We start from the raw sequence: 18,722 nt of genomic DNA, 5'->3' as shown, positions 1-18,722 counted from the left end.
AAACTATGAAAGGGATGTTTTTAGAGTGTCAGAAATTCTTAAATTAACTAAATACATCCATGGAATATCCTTTATTTGCCTTTAAGAAATTTACAATAAGTGATACCAATAGAGGAGCATTAATTCGTCGCACCAGACGAGGAAAATAGGAAGCCAATGAACGGATTTGCAATCTTCGGCCCATAGCTGCTCTCTTTTTGAATTGATTTTCATTACAGATTTTTTTTCTTCGGACCAAAAGAATTATGTTTCTGTTATTATTTCCACTCAAAACAAGCAACTTATTCAAAAAGCAAATGAGAATTTTTCTTAGACCGATATGGAACATGTGTTGAATGGGGACTATTCAACGGTGTAGAGAGCAGGTATCCCAACGTTTGCCATGGTTAGATTCGAGGATCAAACAGTGTTTTTTTTGTAATGACTTGGCGCAACTTAACCAAACTATTCAGAATTTCGTATTCCTCCGATTGGCCTCCTTGTCCTGAACGTCTGGAATACTCTATTTTGTTTTTGACGTTTACCTACCATACAGAAAGACACAAATTACAACAGTGTCTTTCAGTTTTCTGTTTTAGAGGAAAATTTATTAATTATTTATTTTTAGACATACAAACCATAATTTTCTACTACGCTTAGGTCCTGGTACTCTTTCCAGAGTAAATTGTCAACCGGGAATCAAAAATCCAAAAAAATATGGCCAATCGGTTCAAACAGGGCCATAGGCCGCATCAACAGCTACAATTTTTGTATTTGCGGTTTTCATCTATCACACACGCTGCTCTAGATATTCAGATGTTCAGTCAAGATGCGATGACGTCATTGATTATTACGGCCAGAAAACGTGCGAGATCTAGGGCTATAACCTACTTTTCTACATTTCCGGAAATGTTTTCAATTATGTACAGGATGTGTCGATTATGGATAAAAATATCTAAAAGAAAAATTGTCGTTTTCGTTTGTAAATTAAAAACTTAATGAAACGTTAATGAAAAACTATAAAACTTGTAAAAATTTAGTTCAAACAGTATCGTAAATTGTGAGGAGAGAGAGGTTTCGTCTATCATACAGGGTGCGCGAGATACTTGGAATAATATCATTGAAAATCATTACTACTTGTACAATTTTTTATATTCATCGAAGTTTGTCGTGACTTTGAAATTCGGCGATACGTGAAAGACGCTTTATACAAGGTGTATGCACAATATAATTACATCGATTTTGCGAATGTTCCATAGTAGTCCATACGAGCACGATAGAAAAACAATGCGTTCCTCAAGGAAAAAACCCTGAATTGGCTTCTTTTTGAAATAAAAATCTGGCGAGCGCTACACGCTACGAACGTGCCCCGCCCACCGACGATTTTTCGAAGTTATAACCACAGCTCCGTCTCATCACTGTTGTTCAATTGATGAACGAAAGTCAGGAATCGCAGCTCTATAGCGGGCACCATTGACTGGCCAGCATCGTTAAGCCCATAAAGCACACTAAACAGTTAGTTTTTCTGGGAGTGGTGATTCAACATACACTTGAGGATTAACGTCACTCCAAATACGACAGTTCTGTTTATTAACGTAACCATTCATTGTTCTGATGGACGATTATGTTGACCGTAAAATGGATGAAGTGCGCGATACGTATTTAAATAAATGTGCACAATTGAGAAGCTTTGTTCAGGCGTCAGTCTACTTTATCTTGAAATTCCAAAGCAAACCAAAAAAATATTGCCAACTTAAAGTTCAATACCTCCAAAGAAACGATCTTTATCATATCATATCGATTTATCTCTTTTTTAGCCCTCCGTGTTGCCATTATTGCAGTTTCTTTGTTATGTTATGAAAAATATGGCTATACGTGTTCTGGATGCCAGTACGTCGTGTCAGTGCCTGGATTATAATGAGTGTTTAAAAAACATGCGCCCACACTTGAATAAATGTTTATAAAAATACATATTGAAAATTTTAACGACATTTTGAAAGCGAGGCAAGATACGAAAACAATGCAAAAGTAAGAAAGTTGTACTTCTAGTAAATACGAAAAATTGCACGAAAATGTCAGTGGCGTGAACAAAAGATTAAGCATTCCCGAACCTAAGTTTATATAAACTTTTTTCTTTTTCTTTGGGTGACAAATTTCCAGCCTTTCGCATGTTTTTTGAAACACGTTGTAAAGAAGGTATAGAGATATTAATATTTATTTAGGGCGTACGTGTATTTTTTATATGGAAGCTGGTGCAAACTGTTGCAAATATGGTGGATAAAGTAAAGTAAATAAAGTCCAATTGTTCACGCAAAGGAACACACATATGAACCTTGCGGTAGATCAATCAAGTTTTAGGTCTAGCTTATCGGTTGCGATATCATTAATTAATATATTTTTTTACAATATCCTCAATCGGATTTGCGAATTTGCGAATTGTTTATTCCGAACCTAATTACCGATCACCTAAAAAATTGTACTTAATAAACAATATTTTTTTATTTTGAAAAGCGAAAGCTTCCAAAACAATCGTGCTCTTATCTTTGAAAGATAACGTCTTACATAAATAGTACCCACTTTCTTCAAAGTTGTTTAACTTTAAATCGCGTTTCTTGTGTTAAACGCCGCACGTTTATCACCAATAGCCCTCGTCTGCGTTTCAACCAAAATTGATTTAACTAAACACAATGCAAGTCAACGGACACTGAATGATTTGTGATATTGTGTCGTTTCTTAAAATTTCGCAATAACCATGCCTTCTTCGTTTTACTCTTTGAGTCCGGATGACGGATCGTATAGATCTGACAGCGAACTAGAAGGAGTGGACTATTTATTATCTTATAACTTTGGATTGCAAGATTTCGATTTGTTTGGTGGTAAGTCCCGATTTATTTTTTTTACATTATATTACACGCAAATTGCAGGTCATGTTCTGCATTTTATTTAATTATAAAAAAAGTTTTACCCTGAAAATTACCGAAAAGTCATGAGAACAAATATGCTTTAAATTTAATGAAGATTTCATTTTTCGTAAAAAAGCGTGGACCAGTTTTTTTTCTTCAATAATATTCAGCTGAAATGCCGTTAATAGAAATTAAAAAAGACTTTAACTGCAAAAAATGTTGCTTGATGCTGGAAAGATGAGTATTATATATAAATGATTGCGCTGGTAAAGTTTGGACATTGCAGTTCGGGACACGCTGTATTTCTATCACAATTTTGACGTTTACTTTCAAGGCATGCATATTATTATAAAAAAATGCCATTAAGACCCATTCAAATAATAGCGATTTTTTTTAAAATTCGGTATCAATGTTTTATGGAAATATTTTTCAAGTTGAAATACAAAATGAATTTTCTGTTATGTTTAGAAACTCTTTTGCTGCTTTTTGAGTCTTCTTTTCTCATTTTTTAACGAAGTAATAAATACTGTTTTTGTTTTCACTTTTCAGATTCATTCAAATAGATTTCGTGGTTTGAAATTTATGAAAAAAAAATTAGTTAAGAATTTCGACACCCCGCATCTCGGAAAAGATGCGGTATATGTTTATAATATTTTTTTTATTTTTTATTTATTTAATATGCCATAAAATTTTGGTGCATTAATTTCGGAACACTCTAGTTAGTTAAATTTTGAAATCAAAATGACATCCTAGGTGAAGTTTTCAGAAAATGAATGTCGAGGACAGTAGGCAATTTATACTTTTTAAATTAATACGAAAACTGGCTATTCATAAAATCACGCTAAGCAGTACTTGAACATTTTGTCAACAATCATATAATGGCGTCAGGTGTTTTTATGTAATATCGAAGACAGACAAAGTGATCTTATTAATAACAATAACCCATAATAACTTAACAGAAATAACCATGTCCTTATTAGATAATACTAATTGTAAAAATTGCAGCGCCGCAGGCAGAATTGCTATTTTCGTAGAAAAGATAATGATTTTTATACACTAACTCTCAATTTGCGCCATTTTCTTTCCAAACATGGATTTCCACACATTGAACTCGTTTTCTCAAAACATTTAAGGAGGTACAGGCATATGTTGAGAAAAGACTGCCGCAAAAATGCCGCATCCTAAATTATTGACGATTTGTCAGCGGCCATGTTGGATGTGAAATGCCCTAAGGTCATTGGTTAAAAACGAGATTTTAAATTCCGCGCTTGCGTATGCTGAATGAACCTTTTCAACATTTTTTCATACTTGTTTCATAGGTTCATGGAACTCGAGATTAATATGTGTCATGTTTTTGCTAAATCAAAAAAAAAGTGTAATGAAATAATCTATTCTATTGGATACAGTAAACAGGATTTTTTAAATTTAAACAAATTTGAAGTAGATTTATATGTCAAAAATTGTTTGTGTTTTGATTTTTATGCAAAAGGCAAATAGGCAGTTCAGAAGCTGGTTACTTAATACCTCCAATAACGAAACAACGCTTGGTGTCATTGCAAACGTAATCGTCATCTTTCCTGAATTGTATTATAGGTTGTTACAACAACGCGTTCTATAGTGTTACAAAGAAGATTTGGATACAACACCACCAATATATTTAAATTTAAACAAAATAGAAATATCATAAAAGCTGATGCTTTTGGAACCTGTGGAGGAACAGATGACACCACGTAAAAGAAAATAAGTGTTTCTTGTGATCCCTAACTTCAAATGTAAATTATAATTTTTTTTACAAACCAGATTTAAACGTAACATGATTTTTTTATTAAAAGTCTGATGCAATGACAACAACCTCCATCTATCCAAGAACTATACATAATACTCCTTTTTACTCCTTAAAGTTGGTCAAAATTGGCATTTCAAAATCACTGCAGTCAATTTTTGCCCAGAAACATTCGTTCCGTTCTACTCATCTCTTCTGTCAGTGATTTTAATATCTTTGGCCGTTTTGAAATTATGGCAATTCGTCGAAAATTGCTTCCTGTATCTGTTTAGCCAACTGAAATTTGCCACCACATTGATTGAACACATCTTATTTTGATTTACAGTATGGTACATAATTGTCTAAGGTGAAACTGCAACGTAAACTTATACCAATGATAAACGAAACATCAGCACTAAACCGTTACTTTTCAAGTAAATTCTGCTTCTAAATTTGCAGCTTATTGGCGAATAATTGTCTCAAGATAAGCTCATAATCATTGTTTCCGAGACTTGACTGAGACACGATTTCTATACTACCGAAAATAGGATATTTATTTTATATCCGTCTGCGATGTTTATAGACCTCTCCCGAGGTCGAATATTCATAGATAACCTAACCGCCATTCCACGATAAGATTCTTAGACGAAAGTTTTGATTATTAATTTTCGAACACAAGAGTAATTTCTTGGTATTGTTAGTCATTTTTTCTACGATCCCGTTAATTTGTTGTTTAATATTTTCGCATCCCATGGTTATCGACCAGATTGTATTATGTAATTATCATATAATTATATCTAATTATTCCGTGTTCTACAGGTTGTTTAGATAAGGGTAACTGGTGTTAATGTTTCGGAAATTATGGATCTGGTAAGGTAAACAAATCATTTTGAATTTTTTTAGAGGCCCTAATTGCTCTTATGTCGTATAAAGACGCTAGGCAATAAATGTGTTTTCTAAATTGCTTGGGTTTTGAAATGCTCTTATCCAGTTTTATTTATTTTGGGATCTTTTAAAAAAAATTGACGATTTTAATTTTTCCAATTTTTAAGAAATAACCAATTGGGAAGGAGATAATAAACTACTTGGTAAGTCTTGTGCTGAGTGATGCGCAACGGACGTCACCAACACTAAGAACTAAAAATACCAAAGAACATACTAAAATCGATATCTAAAACATTATCGTAGTAACACTTAGTTATTGTAGTTATTAAATGTGCTTCAATACATAACTGTTTTTTTTTATTCTATATTTAAAAAGAATTTGTTTTGATGTGGTTTGACTAGAAAATTTCTTTTTAAATAACGCGAAGTGTTTTAAATTTGTTTCCATTTAACTAGGCATTAAAGGGTGGTTGTTTACGTTAGCCGCAAACAATCCAGAAACAATTTTTAAAATCAAAAACACATGGAAATGAAAAATACAACAAAAATGTAGAGCTTCATTCTTTACTTTAAATTTCATTTTAAAGACAGGGATATTTATTCTCGCATTAAACTGAGGTGGCTTTTGCTTGATGAAAATCCATTTATCAAAATAAATAAGAACTAAAAGTTCAAATTTTCACGAAATTATATATTATGACATGACAATTGTTTCGATAACACCGTGTCTTTATGAAATGTAATATTTACAAACTACCTGCTGCTATATATACCGAAAAATGACCATAAAACCTTAATTAATGTTGTTGTAAGAATTTAAGTTCAATAAAGGAGAGGTATTTAAATCTAATTGATCCTTAAGCAATACATTTGAATGTCTCATTTTGTTAATCTCCATGGCTTCCAATAAATTTAATTTTCTACTTTTTGTGGCTGTATGTAAAATATCAAAATTGTCGTCAAAAATGTGTTTTTCTGTGTTTAAGTGTGTAGCATAATTAGAATCTAAGCTGTTGTTTTTAAACGCTCTTTTATGTTCGTTAATGCGTTTCTTGAAGGATCTACTTATTTGTCCAATATAAATTTTAGGACAAGATCCACATTTCAACCTGTAGACACCTGATTTTTGGGATTTTGGACATTCCGTTTTATTGTTTTTTAAATATTTTCCCATTGTGTTGTTAGTTCTGAAAGCTATTTGTAAACCATATTTTGACAAATGTTTTGAAACTTTTTCACTAGGTTCTCCTATGTATGTAATTGTTTTAAATTGTTCGTGTTCTGTATTAGGTTTCGAATAAATAGAGTTTACTGTTGTCTGTATTTGTTTTTTATTTTTAATTTTATCTATAATGGACGGATTGTAGCCGTTGTTCAGTGCAATTTGTTTAATGGTATTAAGTTCTTTGTTGTAATTTTCTTTTGACAGTGGCGTATTAGCAGGTAGTTTGTAAATATTACATTTGATAAAGACACGGTGTTGTCGAAACAATTGTCATGTCATAATATATAATTTCGTGAAAATGTGAATTTTTAGTTCTTATTTATTTTGATTTATTTTCGCCTTTGAAATTAGTTTGGTGCAGATTGGCTTGAAATATAAATATCCTTTAAATATATAGATACTTTAAATCTATCATAAACATAATATTACAATATTATCGGTTTCCTCTCTAATCCAAGGATATAGATAACATAATATGTTACTCAGCAACAACTGCACTTACGTGAATCGGATGTATTTATTATTATAGGTATTCGTCATAGCCACTGTAAAGCAAAAACTAGGGACAGTAACGAATTATTAGAAATTTCCAGTATTCTGGAGACATTTTATTAACAACAGGTCCACAATTATTGACAAACTGGCACCTAAGAATTTTTAAGTGTTTCTCTAGTCTAACTGTCTTTGGAAACGAGATGATTTCCATTATCATAGAATTGGAAGCAAAAGAATTTGAAAGGATTCGTTTATTTTGAAATTTAGATAAAATTATGGTCGTTTTTTAATACTAAACAGCTTAGGAATAATTTACTTGCTCACTTTGCAATCGAAAATTTCTTACCTCATACCATCATTCAATAGCCAATCAAACTCCACATACAAATTAAATATCTTATATATTTATTCGACTTTAAGGAAACTAAATCTTTAACAAATTTATTTAATAATCTTCGAACTCTTCTTTTGAGATCACACATTGGAATTTCTGGAAAATATAAATAACAAATACACGGCTCGGACTCGCCAAAAACGACCCTTTCACATATAAATAACACAATTCAAAATTTGTTGTTTTTGAGTATAACATAATTTTGTACTTATTTTGCCTTTTACGCTCGGTAGACACGATGCAATTTTTACGTTTTTTTTTTCATGTAAATATTGCAACATGTCCACTACCAAATTGCAAGAAGTTTGATAGATAAAATTACCAGCTATTTTCCCCCAATTTGTGCGTGTAAATCGGCGCAAAGTGTTTGTGTTCATAAACTTATAGGCTTAAACTCTATCAAAAACGTAAATAAAGCCAATATCACGAACGATCGCTCTTAAAAGGGTAAATATAACTTTATGAGATACTAGATATCGCACAGGAAAAATCTAAACGAAGAAAATGTTCAAGAAGCAACTGTAGAACTTGCTATAGACAGAACTTTCATTCTTTCATCGCAAGTCTAGTAATTGCAGATGAAAGTTTCACCTCCCAAATATAACTGGGGGTATTGCAAAATACAATTAAGAAAATTAAAAACTATTATAAAACTAGTCAATAAACACTTAAAAGAGAATTGAATATAATTAGTGTATATTGGATTTTATTCAGCACTTCCTCATTTCTCCCGCTTCTATTATAGGGATTGTTGATTTTGTTTATTTACCCACAAGTTATTATGGCGTGGAGTAAACATTTTTGAATGTAGCCATTTAACACTAACAAAACCTGAAAATATCATTTATTGTAACAAAATAAAAAAAAAGTTTAAAAACAAAATTCCACCAAAATAATCAAGTCCATTTTTCTTGAAAAGTTGTCTTCCATAAAAAATTGCTGATTAAAAATACATGCATTTTTAACAGCAATTTTTATCCTTTAAAAGAGAATTGAATATAATTAGTGTATATTGGATTTTATTCAGCACTTCCTCATTTCTCCCGCTTCTATTATAGGGATTGTTGATTTTGTTTATTTACCCACAAGTTATTATGGCGTGGAGTAAACATTTTTGAATGTAGCCATTTAACACTAACAAAACCTGAAAATATCATTTATTGTAACAAAATAAAAAAAAAGTTTAAAAACAAAATTCCACCAAAATAATCAAGTCCATTTTTCTTGAAAAGTTGTCTTCCATAAAAAATTGCTGATTAAAAATACATGCATTTTTAACAGCAATTTTTATCCTTTAAAAACATATACAGAAATACTTGTAGAAATTATATCGTGTCTTCTTTAAAATTATTAATTATAGTTAATTATTTAACTGATTTTTATCATTTTATTCATTAGTTTTTTGTTAACAAAAAAAAAATAATCTTAAACTTAAAAGATCCATAAACTTTTCTTTTACCTCTCTCCAGCTTTTGAAAATAAAAAAATTTAATACGCCATACAAAATCAGCAAAAAAAGCTGTTTATTTTTGAAATTTGAAACAAAGGAATTTTTCCTATCTTCCTTGAAGAGATTTTCGTGCTGTGAAACGTAAGGCATGTCAAGTCTCGGATAGCTATCTGAAGCCTAAGACACGCACAGACACAAACACACTACCGAACATCACCTCGAATGGTACTATTTCATTGGATAATTTCGTATGGTATCATTTCATTGGGTACCACATGCAATTTTATACCGACGAATAATGAGTAGTTTTAAATAACACCGCCACATGACAGAGCTAAATTTAAATTTACGGTACTAATACACCACGATTTGATCGCCGCGAAGGTACTGTCAGTACTGCGGGATTTTTTCCTTTTTGAAAAGCAAATTATACGTTTAGACTTTGCTGTTGGTTCCAAATTTCGATAGTATTGTTATATTTGTTTAACTTGGACTTTTGAAAAGTATCACAGAGCAACCATGTATTGTGATTATGTTATCATGGATATATCGGACATAAGTCAAGGTAATTTTTGGGTTTAGGTTTTCCTTTGGAGAAATTTTGTGTGATATTTACCCGCAACGCACCCGTTATTTGATAAATAGCATTTATATTGCACATTACAATCCACCCATAAAATTTTTAAATTTAAATTGATACAATAATATGAATATGTCTCAAATATTTAAATCATGTATGAATTGTTTCTAGTACTGTTTCATTCCTGTACATAAAAAAAAATTAGATGTAGCAGTTGATAAATACTTTAACAATCGCTAAAAAAATTAAAAAGTACTTTTATATTTCATTCTTTGGTTTTTTCCTTTACAGTACAGTCTCTATTTTAAGTAAAAGTGTCATACAGCGATTTCTACAATATCTAATCACGAGATATGTATTCGTTAATTTGCTGCAAAAAATATTTTTCTCAAAAAATCAATTGTGAAACAAATAAAAAAAAGTAACAAAAAAATTGTTTGAAAAATGAACTAAACAAATTTTTCGGTAGATATTTTTTACTTTTATACTTTTAATTTTCTCTTGGGCATATAAAATTGTTCCTTTAGTGGTGTGCTTATGTTTTGAAGCATTGGATTTATGCATGTACTCAAGGAATTCGCGAGCTTTTCTTAACCTGTCTCTAGGTTCCTCATCCAGGAAGGTAAAAATATCAGTACGAGGACCCCTCGAGAAATAACTATAAATATGAAAACTAATATATTAGTGTTATAAAATAATGTATTAATATCCGCTATCTCATAAGGTTAAAATAGACATGTAAGACTATCTACGAGATGATTATCTCAAGTTTTCAACGTTTCAGTGCATTTACAAATTAATATTATTATTACTTATATCAAATTAGCGACAATTCAATACACTCCAGACAATAATAAATTTATGTCTATTATCTCCTTAAGTGTTTGTACGATTTTAAAAATAAATACGAAAACGCAAAAAACCTGTAATTTGCAATTTTCAAAATAAATACGAAAACGCAAAAAACCTGTCAAATATCGTTACATTTAATTGTGTAGGTTAGCTATACAGGGCTGAAAAAATATAGCCCAATTAAATAGAAACAAGTTATTATAACTCCACTAGCTCATAATGTTTGATTAAAACTTTTTATATATGATAAGATAATTTTATTGTCGCAAAAGGCTGAGTAAAATTGTCTCAATGTAAAAGAAACTACCAAAAATTTCAAAATATGAAATTTTCTTTGACACAAAAGCTTGTAATTTGATAGGACAATTTAAGGCTACGTGTATGTAGTAGCGACAGTGTGGTAACTGCCAAAATAAGAACTTAATTAAATGCTGTCTACTAATGTGCTACAGTTAAGAGAGTTAAGTTAAGAGCTTACAATCAGGTTTTTAAACTTTTTAAGTACATACAAAGCTCCCGGTGAGAATCGAACCCACAACTTCCGTCATGTCGGGTGGGCATGGTTTCTTAGGTTACTACGCGTTTCCTTACTTTCTTCTTATTTTGATGAGGAAGAAAAGTTGAATACATTTAGTTTCATTTAATGTCAATTCTTATTTATTTGCAATGAAAGATAATTGGAGCACAAGTTATTAGATAGGTTATGCCGATAAACAAATTGCATAATTATCATTTATCGCAAACAGGCCAATATAAACAGATAAGCATTCCAATTTGCCTATTTCTCCGGAGTTTGTATTTATTTCCAATGAAGAGAAGTTATCAGATAGATCATGACGATAAACAGATTACATAATTGTCATTTATCGAACACAAGAGAATATAAATGGACAAGCATTCCGGTTTACCTATTTGTTTTAGAAATTTCGTATTGTATTATTTATACCATCAATTAAAGTTCGCTTAACCATTGACCGAATGATGCAGACACAGAAATCACACTAATAATGTTCTGTGTCTCCCTTATGATTTTTTTCTTAAACGTATCATTAACATATAAAGTAAACAATAGCAATATATTCTCAAAATATATTTCCGAAAGCGGAAGGTCGTTAGAACGTCTCGTTAAAAAATGATTAGGCCATCAAAACATTTCCATTATTACATCACGTTGATCGCCGCGAAACCAGTATGAAAAATATAATCTGAGAAGCGACGGGACAACAGGGAATGTTGTCGCAAGCGCGCAGCAGTAGCAGCATCAAAAATAAAAGTTATTTATCGTTATACGAACAGTCGACAACAGAAACTTCAGCTAACATAATATATTGTTTAAATCCTTTTACTTAAATAATGTAAAGGCGCAGTGATTTTGATTGATTTTGCGATCACTGTCGCCGATGACGGTGGCGGTAAGTTATCCTGCTGAATTTGTTTTTAACGTAATGGTAAACCGCTAACCATTAAAAAATCGCGATAGAGAAGAATTTGTGAATGTTTGTGACAAACGTTTTCGGGAAAAAGCATAAGAAGTGTCCATTCGATGGGATTATTTGAAGGTATTTAGACGCTATCTATCTCGCCCGTATCAGTAAAACATTGCTTATCTAAACATTGTGCTTGTTTGATTGCCGTTTAAGTTTTGAGTCGATTGCGGTGGTGTGTGCATTGCGAGAGTGGTGGGAAATCGGTGCCCAAATGTTTTGTTCATTTTATCCATCGCCGATTACTTTAAACTACACCGGTAAGATGTTAAGATAATAGTTCCAACTAGGAATTCGCTTAATCGCAGTAACTAGCAGTGCTACTGGCGTGAGTGCTAACAAGACTTGCTTTATTGGAAATGCCTGCTTAACTTGTTTAGAAGAAGTTTTCGGACACTGTGTGTCGTTTAACGCAACTTCTATTATTCAAGTCAAATCGACGGGTAAACCGCAGAGGAATTTTGGTTTACACTATGAAGGAATCGGCGAAGAATTCCAAGGAATTCCAAAAGAATTCCAGAGGAATTGCAGGATAATGTCAGAGGAACTCCAAGGAATTATAAATAATTAAAGAAATTGCCATGTACATTCCTCCCCTCTGCGGTTTATCTCTAGATTCATACCGTAGATAAAATTTAAAAATGTTAATAGTTTTGATTATCTTAGATATGAATCCATTTGATAATGATGCATATAAAAACCTCCTTTTTTGTTACATATAAGTATCAATAGCTTGTATTCTCACAAATTTTCATTTATTGCCGAAAAAGAGATAAACTTATTAGACTATTAATTATTTTCTCAATTTTTCAAGTATAGATCGAGACAAATTGGAATACTGGCAACAGTGCAAATACGAAGAGTACATCAGCAACAGCCAATTTGTACACGCTGACCCATAACTTAACAAACTTAACAACAAAATAAGATTTGTTTAATATAATAATAAGGGCGTCGAAAGTGAAACTTAAGTTAATAATTTTAATACAAGAAAGATATTATTACATAAACAAAAAAGTCCCAACATCAGTCAATATTTTCTAAATTATTCCGTGTACCTTTTTAACACTTGCCACCAAATTTATTTAAAATGGTTTGTAGTATCACATTCATGGTGACACCTTTTATAGAAGCATTGAATCTTCTGGATTGATTATGAATATTAAATATTTTAAGAATCATCCAGTCAGTAAACTAGTCCTAAATTATTTTGTTTAAAACCGAGTGTTTGTTGTTTGCGTTCAATTATTTCAGAATATAAAGTGACTTTGAACACAACTTTATATCAACCCATGAAACCATATAAAAATGTAATTGAAATTTCTACGATTGATGGTGTTAATTTACATCCGGTATATACTTTAAATTAAAATAACATGTTTATTGATTTATCGAAAATATTTATTAACGCAGCTAATATTTTGTGTTAGAAAACAATGCAAAATATATTTCCATAATATTTCCACAAAAGCTTAGCCGCACTCTGAATTTGTGTTTGACCCGTAACATTTATATTTAGTTTCAGGCAGACAAAAGCAAATTTGCTGGTTTTCGTTCGGGACATTTTTATGTTCGTTGAGAATATTCTTTTCAAAATATATAAGTGGTATAATAGTATCAAGATATATGAATATGCATCAGTGTGCTTTGTTTTGGTCGCGAGCGAGTGCTGTTTAAAATTCGTACTAGTAGTTGATTAAAATCGTATTTTTTGTCATTATGAGTTCAAGGCTGCTACCATAAATTTCACATCTATATAAATTAATAGATAAAATTATATTTCTCTTTTGTGAATCTATCGCCTTAAAATTGCACTTAAGCCTTTAACTGAATAATAAGCTTGGTCAGAAAAAAATGCCTACTAAATCAATCACATTCCCTTTTAAGAGCGTGTCACGATTCATTTTAATTCTAGATGTAGATTTATTGTGGCAGTGTACTAAAACACTAATGGTATTTAGAGTAAACAAATGCGCTATATTGAAATTCACTGCACTTTATTGTTCAATTTAAATTAGGCTTAGACTTATTGTGTACTAAGTATTACTACTACCTCGAAGTAATGCGGAAGCAATAAAATTCTTATTCCCCTCACTTTCTCACCCATGACTATCGCACAGGATGTTCACGAATGAGGCTGCACACAGTCCTTAATGCCTTGGTTGTTTCGGAGACATTTGGGTTTGTTCTGATTGTTTGTTATTTGTAGAATATTAATCATTAAAGAGAGACAACATTTTACAACAAATTTTCATAATATAATTTTTATTTTCGAAGTTATCCACTGGATTTACAGTCATAAATAAAAGCTTTCAAATTTTCATTAAAAAATGTATAATAATGATGTTTATCTCACTGTACATTGTAAGTTTTCTCGTCAACTGACTGATTTTTCGCAGGCAAGAAATATTGCTTCTTCTGATATGCTGTCCCCCTATTCTCTTAATATTTCAAACACTTAAATTTTCACGAATTTGCAAAAAAAGGATTCCACTCATGTTTAGTGTCATAAAATGTCTAATACACTTCTGGCACAGTTTTAGGATGACGTAACTATGAAGTATTTAAAATTGTAACTGAAATTAATTTTAAATCTATTATTCTAAAAAAAAAATCTAAGAAAATTCGATCTCTTAGTGTTTCGATGAAGGTAATAAATACGCAGTAAAATCAGTTCAAACTTGTAACCAAACCAGTTTTTTTGTGAAAAATAAATTTAAACAAATTAATCCTTCACCAAGTTTAACTTGAATTCTGAAACAAATATTCGACGATTTACTCAGAATTTCATAATAATACAGGTTTTTAAATGGAAATATTTGAGTTTTGTTTTTCAAATAAATCTATGGTAAATGTTGCTTGTTGACAATGCACATTTACGTTATACGTTGAGATATAGGGTGTTTGACACCACGCCAAACTATCTTAGTTGGTTTAGAAAATATTATAAAACTATTTATAAAAATATTTTGTTATGCTCGATATGATAAAATCAAGATTAAAATGGAATTTAGACATGTAGTATGGTTTATGGTTATACTTTATTGTAAATTTCGCTTACATGAAAGCATGGGTACCATAAACGTTATTGACACATACATACACTTGTCACACGGGGTCCAGTGAAAAAAATAAAACCGATATTTTTAACAATTTTGCGAAAACCTGTATAGTATGATAGGAATATTAAAATCTTCCCATAATTGAACTTTATCTCATCTCATCTCAAAAATAAAACTTCTAAAAACCTTGTATTTTAGCCATAAAATTATGTTTCGCATAAGGTTAATTTGTATATTAAATATTATTTTAACTTTTAATGCAGGAGGTAATGTGGGGCATTTTCTGCTAAGCATTTTTTTTGCTTTCAAGATTTGAGATTTAGTTCATCTTCAATTCAAGTAAATTCACTATATGAAACACCTCATATTTTATGAATTTATTTCATAGCATTTTCTTATCAAAGAACTCATTTTCACCAAATATGTCTTTGTGCCGTCGATACCACTTTAGTCACGAGTTGGATTTGGCACGATCCGAACGAGTTTTTAACAAACTAGTGAGTGAAAAATTTTGGAAACCTGTTACATACTATGTTTTTTCTACGACCATTCGTTTTTGGATACATTTTTACAAACTAGCAGTAATACATTGATTCAGTGGCGTATGACGTTAGCGTCCGAACTGACATACGTCAAAATGCCGTTAGTAGTGGATAAAATCTACTGAAAACATCCGACCCCTTCCAAACCTGTGGTCAAGAACCGGAAAACTCCGTCGCTGCTCAGTACATAAGTGGGTATTTTAGAGTAGGGAGTAAAAAAAGTATTAACTCTCTTTAACTAAAACCATTTTTAGTTTATAGATCTTTATTCACCTTGAAATCCCTTTCCATTTAGGTACGCCTTGTTTGCCCACCCCGTATAAAAAAGATATAGGCTGCACAGCGATTACTTTTCAAACCGCCACAATACTGGCCTGTTTTGGTTAATAACCCTGTCAATAACCCCGTGACGCTGAAAATTAATTCAGTGAATTAATAATTTCTGTTTTGTATTAAACTTTGACTTGTATATATTGTATCTGCGTTGATTGTCTGATTTTCTTTATTGGAACCTAATAGTAACAATATACTTTGCATTCATCTGTCTCCATACCTAAATCTACAAAACTGTGCTGCTGCTAAACTCTATAAATAGAGCCGATTTGTTAAGTCCCAGCCCAATCTCAGTTTCGAAATAATATATTGACTCATCAACAAAATTTCGAAAAATGAGGGGCATATTTTACCACGCAATGCAAGAATGCCTAGCTTTTTATTGATTTTTGAAACCGGAAGTTAGGGGTGGAGCAAAAACAAATGCTTAAGAGATATTTAATTTTTTTGTGTCTACGTTTGGACTCAATTATCTTCGCCACTTTGCACAAATTTTAATAAGGATGTGGTGAAGATCTTACATAAGAATTCAAATGGGTTTCGTTGTAAGTCACATCTAAAATCAACCTAGACCGTATGTATATATCCTAGATTCCTAGACTGTATCTATGCATGGTGCATGCTATGAAACAGAAGAGGGAAACCGAAAACTAACCAATTTCAATAAATAAATGAAAAAAAAATCTATTCTTAAATTTAATAACAATATTTACATTCTCTTTAAATATAACTAAATACTATTCACACATTTAGACTAATATCTACCATTCTTTAATCTGCATCTAGATATGCCTTGATTCTCATGAACGGCCGGTCACATATGCAATCTAAAAAACTTCGTAATAAACCGAAAGCCAACCAGAACTAAATAGAACTAACCAAACTAACCTTAACTAACCAAGTTTTTTCGCCTACTTCACGAAGAAAAATCTATATTTATTAGCGCTGTTTACTAGTGTAAAAGCAATATGGGGTCTCAATATTTTTCCCATACTTCTCGATGGTTGCTAGCGCTAGATTAGAAAGTGCAACATGAATTCCCGTTGTGACTGACCATATGTTTTGAAATAATAATGTGCAATAATGTTTTTTTTTTTTTGAAATTTTGCGTATATGTAACGGAATGTGCCATTACATTACATTAATTCAATCATAGAAACAGTGTTGTGTGCACACGTGCAAAAAGTATGCTTATTTGATTAAATAGGACTGCAGCCCTCGACTTTGTTTCAGCTACAAATTAAAAGCCGTTTCGTGCAACAAATATATACTTTTTGCAGTATGACACAAATAACGATTTTGGTTAGATATGTCTAATCTAAACTGCCTCTTATCAGATATTATCATCTTACAAGTTGCTTATCAGCGAATCATATTATTTGACATTGATCTTCCGGATATCTATTCTTCTTTTTATGATGTTATCACCAAGAAACTGGTGATATTGTACTCCCTTATTTCTTTTATCGTTTAAGCAAATGCGAAATTTTAGTACATTTTAGCAACATTGTTTTTCGTGCTTTGAGCATTTCCGGTACTTTAGTCACGGATTACTGATGGCCACGCCACTCAGTGAATATATTCGTGCTATTTTGCAAAAATGTACCAAAGGACAGATGGTCATAGAAAAGGTATAGTATGCAAGACGTTTATAAATTTCTTATCACTCGCTCCTTTCATACCTAAACAGATTCATAACTAAAGTTATTTAAAATTTGTTAAATAAGAATACTCTTAAACATATATATAAATATCTCTCACCTGATTATGATCAAGCAAAAGTGTTTTTTATGTAAAGGTGTTTTTATATATTATTAACAGTTATTATAAAAGAAAAACTTTTCGAGTGGACACTTTATCAAATGCGTTTCGTGAGATTATGCTTATCGGCAATTTATCATTTACAGAGAAATGTATTTTTGCAAAGTATTTGTTGGACGTATTTATCGAATTTCTCTCTCTAGTTCTGGATAAACGCAAAACGCATTTGATAATACATTTTCTGTCTCTGTCGTTGTTAAATGAAGTTTATGGTGGGTAAGTCTATTCTTTAAAATATTTCAGTAATACAAATAACAATCTCTACTTATGGCGTAGTTTTAGTATGTGAATGTACTAAATTTATTTGATATAAATTGTTTAAGTAAAGTTAAGTGTGTCCATAATACATGCAATAAATTTTCCTTCAGCAACGTCTCGACCTTCAAATATAATTACCAGGTTATTAAAAATATCGACGATATTAAACTTAATTAAGAAACTAGTTAACATGTTTTACTCATTTGCAAATTACGAACGAAAAAATGTTGAAAGCTTGTTCGGAGAAATATCCAAATTTAGCAGGTCCCGAATGGTTTTTGTTCTCTAAGTAACACATATTTTTTCTCAGTTCGGAAGAAAATATCCCAATTTTGAAAACTGTAATTTTTTTTGCAGGCGCAACATGAAATTGATATTTTCCAAGTAGCGATAACAAAGAAAAAAACGACTAATAACATCAGGAACGTAGTTCAATATTGATTAGAGTCAAAAGTTCCAATGTGAAAAAAATGTGTTTTTCTATTTAATTCTAATTAATTTTTAAAGGTCATATTGAATATAGATGGAATTCTATAATTAACTTTTTGACTCGTGTGGAAAGGAGTATTAAACTCATATAATAATTATTGAGAAAAAAAGCTTTTCCAAGTCGGTCATTATAGGGGATCCATTAGTATTAATTACATATTTTTATCGTTAACAAGGTGACATTCAAATTGCAGTGTCAGGTCTACCA

At 31.2% G+C, this 18,722-nt stretch overlaps 1 protein-coding gene across 10 annotated transcripts in view; it reads left to right on the top strand.

The window, feature by feature from the left end:
- Positions 1-18,722, top strand: part of LOC132696067 (hepatocyte nuclear factor 4-gamma) — a 34,933-nt gene that overhangs the window by 2,722 nt on the left and 13,489 nt on the right. For 2 of the 10 annotated variants that reach the window (XM_060660666.1, XM_060660648.1), the window contains exon 1: positions 9,470-9,658. The exons of 2 other annotated variants lie outside the window; for them this stretch is intronic. In XM_060660666.1, the coding sequence (XP_060516649.1) occupies positions 9,613-9,658 (46 nt within the window). In that variant the 5' untranslated portion in view covers positions 9,470-9,612. Of the gene's footprint in view, positions 1-9,469; positions 9,659-11,943; positions 12,085-12,186; positions 12,270-17,913; positions 17,984-18,722 lie in introns of those variants that run through there. 6 more of the 10 variants (XM_060660685.1, XM_060660702.1, XM_060660657.1 and 3 more) reach the window with 6 other exon arrangements.

Source organism: Cylas formicarius, unplaced genomic scaffold (genome assembly GCF_029955315.1).
Source record: "Cylas formicarius isolate icCylForm1 unplaced genomic scaffold, icCylForm1.1 PGA_scaffold_10__41_contigs__length_53128322, whole genome shotgun sequence".
NCBI classification, from domain to species: Eukaryota; Metazoa; Arthropoda; class Insecta; order Coleoptera; family Brentidae; genus Cylas; species Cylas formicarius.
The sequence above is the reverse complement of the archived record's forward strand: the minus strand, read 5'-3'. Positions and strand labels throughout refer to the sequence as shown.